The 10840-nt window shown below is 42.4% G+C and overlaps 1 protein-coding gene across 1 annotated transcript; it reads right to left on the reverse strand.

Moving 5' to 3' along the window:
- Window positions 1-1498: 1498 nt before the first annotated feature.
- ppie (peptidylprolyl isomerase E (cyclophilin E)) lies at window positions 1499-8535 on the reverse strand. The gene is made up of 10 exons (XM_046855336.1): window positions 8385-8535; window positions 7725-7823; window positions 5768-5811; window positions 5644-5670; window positions 4677-4758; window positions 4020-4123; window positions 3771-3894; window positions 3112-3297; window positions 1814-1956; window positions 1499-1697 (listed from the first exon to the last, which is right to left on the reverse strand). The coding sequence occupies exons 1-10, from the start codon at window positions 8413-8415 to the stop codon at window positions 1629-1631; spliced, it is 909 nt and encodes a 302-aa protein (XP_046711292.1). The 5' UTR covers window positions 8416-8535; the 3' UTR covers window positions 1499-1628.
- Between the last annotated feature and the right edge of the window lie 2305 nt (window positions 8536-10840).

Here is a 10840-nt window from a genome sequence, read left to right on the forward strand (position 1 = left end):
AAATGACTGTGATACTCAGCTCCTTCTAGACATTTACTGGTGTGGTTACAAACATGGTGAGGTCAAGAGAATGGTCCAGGAAGACAAGAGAACAGGTGATTACTCTTCACAGGAAGGGCAATGGCTATAAGAAGATTGCAAAGATGTTAAACATACCAAGAGACACCATAGGAAGCATCATTCGCAAATTCAAGGCAAAGGGCACTGTTGAAACGCTACCTGGTCGTGGCAGAAAGAAGATGCTGACTTGACTGCTGTGCGCTACCTGAAGCGTAGAGTGGAGAAAAGTCCCGTGTGACTGCTGAGGAACTGAGAAAAGATTTGTCAGATGTGGGTACTGAAGTTTCTGCTCAGACAATACGGCGCACCCTGCGTAATGAAGGCCTCCATGCCAGAACTCCCAGGCGCACCCCCTTGCTGTCCCCAAAGAATAAGAAGAGTCGACTGCAGTATGCCAAAAGTCATGTGGACAAACCACAGAAGTTTTGGGATAGTGTTCTGTGGACTGATGAAACAAAATTAGAACTGTTTGGGCCCATGGATCAACGCTATGTTTGGAGGAGGAAGAACAAGGCCTATGAAGAAAAGAACACCTTGCCTACTGTGAAGCATGGCGGGGGGTCAATCATGCTTTGGGGCTGTTTTGCTTCTGCAGGTACTGGGAAGCTTCAGCGTGTGCAAGGTACCATGAATTCTCTTCAGTACCAGGAGATATTGGATGACAATGTGATGCAGTCCGTCACAAACCTGAGGCTTGGAAGGCGTTGGACCTTTCAACAGGACAATGATCCCAAGCATACCTCCAAGTCCACTAGAGCATGGTTGCAGATTAAAGGCTGGAACATTTTGAAGTGGCCATCGCAGTCACCAGACTTAAATCCGATTGAGAACCTCTGGTGGGACTTAAAGAAAGCAGTTGCAGTGCGCAAGCCTAAGAATGTGACTGAACTGGAGGCTTTTGCCCATGATGAATGGGCGAAGATACCCGTAGATCGCTGCAAGACACTTGTGTCAAGCTATGCTTCACGTTTAAAAGCTGTTATAACTGTAAAAGGATGTTGTACTAAGTACTAAGATTGAATGTCACTTGGGGGTTGAATAAAACTGATAATGATGTGAGCTCAGAAAAGACATTTGTGGTTATTTCATTATAAATGTTATGTTATATTTGTCTGACCTACACGTGCCTCTTTGATTTAATTGTAAGCAGGATGACTGAATGATCATAATCAATGTCAAACCGACCAAAACAATCAATTTCAGTGGGGGTTGAATAATTTTGAACACAACTGTACTTGAAACATCTTCTACATGTTAAATATCTGGCAACCCTTCACATACCAACCCCTGCCCCAAACCACAAGAAATGTCTTTCACCCATCATGAATATTCATCTGAAATTGTACCAATCCTATAATCATCATTATCATCATCCTCATCATCATCATCATCATCCTGCTTCAAACCACAACAATTCAAACATCACATTATGAGCCGATTTTCATTATAAAAATTTATTCGATATTTACAAATCCACCATAGAAAAGAAGCGTCTGTTTAACGTAAAGGGTTTGAGTTAAACCACTGAAAACATACATGTTCCACACACACTCGCCAGGTCCAGGTGGTCAGACGTACTCGCCACAATCTGAAATAATCACCTTCTGACTGGGTTTGCCGTCTTTACTTCCCTGCGCCTGCGGAGAAAATCCAGAAGCAGCTGTTCAGTGTGCACGTTACAATTCCAGAAAATCTACATCATAAAGATAAATCTCCATTTATTGTAATTAAACACACACACACACACACACACCTCCATGGCCTGCACAACGTCCATCCCCTCCAGCACCTCCCCGAACACCACGTGTTTACCATCCAGCCAGTCTGTTTTATCACAGGTGATGAAGAACTGGGAGCCGTTTGTGTTCGGCCCAGAGTTCGCCATTGAGAGCTGACCTACACAAACACACACACTTTTGGTATTTGGCAGATGCCCTTATACACAGTGACTTACATTTCACTCATTCATACTCACAACCTTGGATCCATTTCAACTCATAACCTTCAAATCCAATACCTTAACTACTAATCTATTACCTTCACTACACACACGCAGTAAGTGCACAGACAGATGCACAGAAACAGGGCACAGACAGGCGAACACAGACACACAGACGAGGCGCAGACACACACACAGAGACAGGGCGCAGACAGACAGACACACACAGATGGGGTACAGAGACAGGGCGCAGACAGAGACAGGGCGCAGGCAGAGAGACACACAGACACACAGAGACAGGGCGCAGACAGACAGACACAGACAGACAGAGACAGGGCGCAGACAGACAGACAGACAGACAGAGACAGGCGCAGACAGACAGAGACAGGCGCGAGACAGACAGAGACAGGCGCAGACAGACAGAGACAGGGCAGACAGACAGACAGGCGCGAGACAGACAGAGACAGGCGCAGACAGACAGAGACAGGGCGAGACAGACAGAGACAGGCGCAGACAGACAGAGACAGGGCGCAGGCAGAGAGACACACAGACACACAGAGACAGGCGCAGACAGACAGACACAGACAGACAGAGACAGGGCGCAGACAGACAGACAGAGACAGGGCGCAGACAGACAGACAGACAGACAGACAGACAGAGACAGGCGCGAACAGACAGACAGAGACAGGGCGCGAACAGACAGACACACAGAGACAGGCGCGAACAGACAGACACACAGAGACAGGCGCAGACAGACAGACACACAGAGACAGGCGCAGACAGACAGAGACAGGCGCAGACAGACAGACAGAGACAGGCGCGACAGACAGACAGAGACAGGGCGCAGACAGAAAGAGAGGGTTATTCTTATATACAGATATACAAATAAAGCGATTAAGTTTAAATCACGTCAAAAGTAATAGCACCCTGTTATAGGAGGAAGTGCTGGTGTGTTCCTCCAGAAGGTGATGTGCTGCTAAGGAGGCTCTTTACCTCATTTTATCATCTCCAGTTGGTAATTTTTGTCTTTTATGGAGATTTGTAGGCGTGGCTAAGTGTAAAAATAGATTTTCGTATCCGTATGTTATAATCGATGTAAAGTGGACCCTCACCTGGGCCGGTGTGTTTGAGCACGAAGTTCTCGTCCTCGAACTTGCCTCCGTAGATGGATTTGCCACCGGTGCCGTTGTGGTTGGTGAAGTCTCCTCCCTGACACATGAACTGAGGGATGACCCTGTGGAAGCTGCTGCCCTTGAAGCCAAAGCCTTTCTCGTGTGTACACAGGCATCGGAAGTTCTCTAGCACAAAGATGCACCAAAATGTCAGTGCCTTCAGTATAATCAAAAAGCTCTGCATCTCTAGTTAGAACAATACAGCAGCAGTTATGATACACAAAAGAATTGGGACACCTGAAATTTTCCCTTCACTTGAACTAGGAGACCCAAACCTGTACCAACATGAAGCTCCATGAAGATCTGTTTAACAATGAATTGGAGTAGAAGATCTCCTGCTATAGATCTCCAACCGTATTCAACACGATGACTGCACCCCAGACCTCCACACCTCACCTACCTGACTTCACTGATACCCTTCTGGCTGAATGAATATCACACAAATCTTCACAAAATCTAGAGGAACATCTTCCCAGAGGACTGGAGCTTATTATGGGGACTTTATGTGGAATGGGGTTTTCAAAAAGAATCACTGAGCTAATGGTCAGGTGTCCACAAACTTTTGTTCATACAGAATGTTTAATAAATCACACTCGTACCTGCGGTCATGGGCACCACGTCGGCTCGGAGTAACATGCGCAGTCTTCCTGCAGGTTTATTTCCGATCTTGATGTCCATGTAGACCTGAGGGTTTGCTCTGCCTTTCTTAGCAGGTGGCTCACCCTGATAACACACACACACACACACACACACACACACACACACACGACACAGAAATAATAAATCATACCCACATGCGTAATTTTTTTCTTCAATTCAACAATCTCTGCTCGTCTTTTTGTTCTCACCTCCTGGCTCGTGGTTTTAGTTGCGTCTCCAGTTGACTCCGCCTCCTCGGCTTCTTCAGTCGTCTTTCCTGAGAACTTCTTCAGCCAATCATCATCAGACCAGACTGTGAATATTTAAAAATAAAAAGGATGCATAAATTACTAAGTATACACCAGAATTTTCGAAAGATGTCGCCCCCTAGTGGCTGCCCTATTGCGCTGATACACTATAAGGAATAAAGTTTGTCCTATGAAAAGTCTTACGTTTGTTTGTTTTTATCGGTTGATTAATCGATTATCAGCAACTACGATCTGATTAAAATACAGTAAATCTGCAATTCATAGGGGAGACATTTATAAACATCTCGTTAGGGGTCTCCGTCTCCACACCACTCTGCCTCCTTCAAACCAACCCTCCCCCTTTATCCTCAGCATTCTTGTACTGATATACCCCACGTTCCTCCTCTGCACATGATCAAACCAGCTCAATCTAACCTCTCTCACCCTGTCTCCAAAACGTCCTACCTGCCCGGTCCCTCTAATAAACTCGTTTCTAATCCTGTTCATCCTCATCACGTGCAGCATCTTCATCTCCTCCTTCTGAAGGTCCAACCAATCACAATCCGGTATTCACAACTACAGCGTTACATGGATAATGTTGCGTGTGAGTGTACTGACCAGGTCGAGACGAGCCCTCTTTAATCCTCATGGGTTTGGCGATGTTCACTCTGATGGTCCGACCGAAGAGCTCCGACTCGTTCTGAGAAACACAGAGACAGACATCGAGATGAGAAAATAACATCTGGTACCATTGTGAGTGGATGCAGTCGAACTGTTGCCCTCCGAGGCTTTTCCACTAAACTGCTGTAATATAAGACGGGTGTAGAGAACATCAGCTTCTTGATGAAACGCATACTTCTACTGCACCCGAAACCCGAAACCTGACACCAGACCTCAAGGTTCTTTCTGAGCGTCCCATTCCACATTTATAACCTCCACAATGGTGTTAGTATTCACATTCATCTCAAACATCTTTAATATCTCTATAGCAGACAACCTTCAACTCAAACCCATATGTTCATCAACAGCATGACCTTCTTCAGCAGTTTGAGCTACAGGAGCTCGTCTGCTCCTCACGTGCATCAATGATCCCCGTCGCCCCACGCCCCTGTCACCGGTTCACTACTGTTCCTTCCTTGGAGCACTTTTGATAGATTCTGACCACTGCAGACCAGGAACATCCCACAAGAGCTGCAGTTTTGAAACAAATTTCAAACAAACTTCTTTCACGTCGTCATTATGGGGTTTTGTTTGTAAAAAATGAATTTAATCCGTTTTAGAATAAAACTAACAAAAAATGTGGAGAAAGTGAAGCCCTGAAGACCTTCTGGATTTTTCCAGAAATCCTTTATATTTAATTATTGTACATATTTACACACGTCTCTGCGTATAAACTTTGTCCCGGTGCTTCTGATGGAGATGTTAGACTGAGTTTAGTTGCAGTACCTGTACTGTGCAATCACAAAGCTGTATCTATCTCATGTGAAGGACATGTCGAGAACCTCTCCCTGGAACTCTTTCATCCAATGGTTGGAAACTCAATGCTGGAATAATTCACATAAAACATCACTGAATTGAGTCTCACCATGTTATCGATGGCTGCTGCAGCATCCTGAAGAGAAACAAAAAACAAACAAAGATCCGGTTAGATCTCGAATTAAAGGTCAGGAGCAGATGGTGTGCGGCAGGAACCCGAGTGAAGTTCTCACCTCAGCCAGCTCAAACTCGATGAAGGCAAAACCACGATGCTTCTCTGTGAGGACGAAAATCAAAATCTGAGAACACTGAACATCATCACAAGGTCACGGTTCAAATGTGGTTCCTACACAAACATGGTGGCTGTGAAACGTACGGAGACACGCACACGTTCCTTTAGTTTCTACAAACAAACTCGGTCATCTAACATATGAAGACACCAAACAAAGATCTATAAACATCCAGATGTTTCCATTTATTACCACAGAAAAATCCTTCAGCATCATCACGTGTCGTTTCTCCAAACGTTCAGCTGAAACACTTTGCTGTGTCTCTTGTTAAACTAGATGTTCTTCACTAGATAGAGATCTTTCATGTGATTCAGTTCATCCCAGAGCAGGTGGTTCCATGATAGACGACTGTCTGTCTGCTCATGGCTGAAGAACCGTAGTCCAGACAAAGCTGCATGGTGTTGAAGTATTGAAAAGGTTGCCATGTTGGTTCCTTTCACGTTCTGGAATAAGTCTCAAACCTTCCCTGCTCCAAAACCACTAAACCTTCACCTCCATGTGTGAGTGTGGGGGTGAGGGAGTCTGATCACATCTTCTCTCCTGCTCTCCGTCTCACACAAGTTCTGCTGTTAGAGACATAAACGTCCCATTTGGACGCCACAGAACTTCATTCACTGATTCACTGTCCAACTCTTGTGGGTTTTTGTGCATAGAAACAAAAGGAACGTGCACGAGTCCCTCAAAAACCCTAAAAGACCCCTCACATTCCAGCAACCGTTTTAGCATCTTCTCAGGGGAATATAATAGAAATGAAACTTGGATATAGTTTTAGATTAGATTTAGAGTCGTCAATGTGCAGGTTGTGCATCAGTACAGATTTACTGAAAAACTAAATAACTGGCAACTAAAGTGAGTCCACCCTCAGTGAACGTGTCACAACTGTCCAAAGTGTGAATATTGTGTGGAGCACATTGTTATCTAACACTGCTTTACTCCTCCTGGGTGTGGAACTCAGAGCTGCACAGGTTGTTGCTGGGATCCTCTTCCACTACTCCATAACATCATCACAGAGCTGCTGGAGGTTACACACATGGAGCTTCTCCACCTTCTGCTTGAGGTCCATAAGCACTCAATAGGGTTCAGTTTTCATCTTGGTGTGTGCTTGTGGTCGTTATTATGTTGGAAACCTGTGGTTCAACCCCAGTTTCTGAAGGAAGAGCATCATGTACATGTTGGAATCCATGTTTTCCTCAATGAACCGCAGCTCCACAGTACCAGCAGCACTGATGCAACCCCAGACCATGATGACACCACCACCATGCTTGTAGGCAGGAGACAATTTTCTTGGTTCTCCTCACCAGGGCATCTCCACACATGATGGACATCATCTGAGCCAAACAAGTTTATCTTTGTCTCATCAGATCACAGGACATGGTTCCAGTAACTCATGTGCTGCAGCATGCGTCTGTTTTATGAAGCAGCAGACGCACAGCACGAGGACTCGGCTTCTCTGATGGACTCTGTTCTGAGTGGAACCCGTGTTGGAGAACTTTAATGTATGACCCTGAACACTGCACTGTAACTCGGTTTCAGGGTGATACTGATCTTCTCACAGCCTCGGCATCTTAGTGGAGAGAAACAGTAATAATTCTCACATCCTCAGAGACTCTTTACCATGAGGTCCATGTAGAACATCCAGTGGTCAGTGTGAGAGAATCGACTCAAAGCTCCACATTGTAACTGCTCTAATAGAAGATACACACGTATGTCTGGTCCTGACAAGCAGACAAGAACATGATGAGGAGGACGTGTGGCTTCGCATCGTTACACCACGTACAGCAGGTATCACTGAGGGTGGACTCACTTCTGTTGGCAGTTATTTAGACAATAATGGCAGCATGTGTATATATTAATATCACAACCACAGAGGTTATTATTATTATTATTATTATTATTGTACCAGTTTCATAGTCCAGAGGGATCTGAATATCTGTAACATCACCGAACGGAATAAATGCTGCGTGTAACACTTTCTCATCCACTTCTTCTGCCAAACCACCTGAAAAATAAAATCATAAAATGTGTTCAATTTAATAATCAATAAATTAATGTGTTTCACCAAAGAATGAAAACATCCACAGCCTTCAGATTATTGCACCATAAAAAGTATTAAATGATAATAATATTTATTAAATGCCTAGTTTTGTTTATCATAACAGAAGGAATACATTTGAGGAAAATGCCATTAACAGGGAAAAGATTTTAAAAGCATAAAATATCATTAAAAAAAAAATCATAAAAAAAGTAATAAATAAAAACGCAAAACAAGCCGGTTTTTTTAAAACGAAGGTAATCTCATATAAACAAAATAAGTATTATATTTAAGTATTATTTTAAACACATGTAAAGAAAGTAATACCTAATGGTTTACAAAAATAAACAAATAAAAAACCCGAAAATCTATTATACTCACTGTTTTGCGTTTCTTTGCTATATATTTTTTGTATCAAGTAAATAATAATATGCAAATCCCTAATAATATATTATTAAAGATGACTAAACTATTACTTATTCATGAAACATAAAAACGAGCCAAAATAATATCAAAAATAAAACTTACCGACATACAGCACACGTTTGACCGCCGCCATCTTTGTTTTAACCTTTCACCTCGGAACTATACTTTCTCCGCCTTTTTTTTTCTTCTCACCCGTAATGAAGCAAATCCCGCCTCCTTGACACTGATTGGTTACTCCGAGTTAAACATTCTGAGTTATAATTGGTGCATGGGTTTAAACTGAAATCTGATTGGGCAATTTATACGTCTGTTAAGTCACTTTCGCAGACCGGAAGACTGGAAAAAAAAATGGCTAAAAAAGCTATAAGGAGGAAATAGATTTGTTTATATTTTACTCGCTTTATTAATAGATTAATGTTTTTTCGAGTAATGTAGAAGTTTTAGCTGCCTTGATTTTGCTGGTTTAGGAGGCGGGTTTAGGCGGAGATGAGGTGTGAAAAAATGTGGTTGTGTTACTCTTCCGCCCTCTTGCGTTGTGGCGTAGAAATGCTCCTGAGACATTATTTTTATATTCATTCATCCTAAACTTTTTAGTGCAAAACTTTACACACACTGACTTATAGAAATATTTAAATGAACTGGATTTTTTTTTTTTTTTTTTTAATACATTTATAGAGAGTTTGCAGAGAAACTAGAAAGTCAACAATGAAATGTTTCCACCATTTTTTGGTCTTTATTTCAATTTCATTCCTTAATTAAAGCTTTTTCAAATCAAAAACTGTTTTTCCCATCTTACTGCTTAATTAATAAAACTGAGCCATTATGGGGGTAAGGGCCTTCCTCAGGGGCCCAGGGGTGGCATCTTGGTACACGCTGCGTACATGCTAAAGTGTGTTTTGTGTGAAAAATTTCAGATTTTGCAAAAAGAATCAGTAAGGTGAATTACATTTATTCATTTCTGTAATCTAGTAGGTTTTTTTTAAGTACTTTTTGAAGTGTTTTTTAAATCTTTCATTTTACTTTGAAGTATGTCCTGTTTAAAGTTTTGTAATTAACTACATTTGAAATTGTATCAGTTACTGAGTGAAAAAATAAATCAATAAAATAATGAAAGGGGGAAAAAAACGTGCCCCGGAAACTACGATCGATCGATGGATGGAAAATAAACTCACAAGATAGAAAAGATGCAGACGGACAAGACGGACGGCAGTGACGCAGACGCAGACGCAGCTGAAAGAGAAATGCGATCGATTCGAACCAGTTTTGATTGAGCGTCTTTTTACTTTCATCTGAGTAGATTTTTGGACCCATAACTGATTCTTAAATAAAATTTCAGTAAAGTAACAGTAAAAAGTAACTTTAACTTCAGTAGAATATTTTATTACTCTTTATACATCTGGTCAGATGTTTGTTGGGTTCCAATGTAAGAAGCTCAGCTACAGTATAGTTTGATGATCTCCAAACAGTAAGATGTTTAATGGTTTCCTGATGGTTTCCATCATGAGAAGCTCAGCTACAGTATAGTTTGATGATCTCCAAACAGTAAGATGTTTGATGGTTTCCATCGTGAGAAGGTCAGTTATAGTTTGAAGGTTTCCTCTACTGTAAGTATGACCGTGGACTTTGTCCCAAGTGAAGCCTCAGTGATATCTTGTGTAAGTCAGTGTGATTTCTGATTTTCACCATTATGTTCCATGTGACTTTTTGAAGAAAATAAAATGGTAGCAGGAAATGTAAAAAGTATGTGTCACACAGTTTGTTTGAAGAAGGTATACATGGAACTTGAACCTGGAGAAGGACCACCTGGCTTTGTTTGCTGAATAAAGTCTCATTATTGGCATCACAGCCCAGGATTCTTGAACATCTTTACTAAATTTGTCACTTGTAGACACTCAAGAAGAAGAACATGGGAGAGAATGCATGGGAGAATGTACCACACAGAAGATGCAACACTTCAGGACCAGAGGACCAGCTGTAGACCTGCATCTGAAGGACAAAGGACACACATTTGAGAAAGACAGATGCTTTGAGAGAGGAGTAAAGGAGGTCATGAATGTCTAGGTTGAAAAATCCAATTTCTCCTGTTTTTCATGCTGTTCTCTTTCATCTATCTTGAAGATCAAGAACTTCTTCAGTCCACCAGAAAAAACACACCGAATGACCCCAAATGCACACATTCCTCTGATCTTCACCACACTATACTTCTCCACGCTCCCCCCCCCCCCATCTCTGGGGTAGATACAACCTAACAACTCCACACACTCATCTCCCCCATGTTCCACAGGGCCATCCAAGGAGAGGAGGATCCTCGACCCTGGAGCATACAGATTTTGGGGAATCCCTCAGATGGAAGATCTTCAAAGACAAATCAAAGAAAGACACTGATGATCTGAACAGAGGGACACAAAAACGTTTGAAATCAGTATCCCTTTATTTAGAAGGCCACACCACCCAGAGTTTAAGGAACCAGCTAAGCACGCAGACACACACACACACACACACACACACACACACACACACACACACACACACACACACCTCTCTCCAAGTTCAATGGC

This window comes from Silurus meridionalis, chromosome 8, assembly GCF_014805685.1.
Source record: "Silurus meridionalis isolate SWU-2019-XX chromosome 8, ASM1480568v1, whole genome shotgun sequence".
Classification (NCBI taxonomy): domain Eukaryota; kingdom Metazoa; phylum Chordata; class Actinopteri; order Siluriformes; family Siluridae; genus Silurus; species Silurus meridionalis.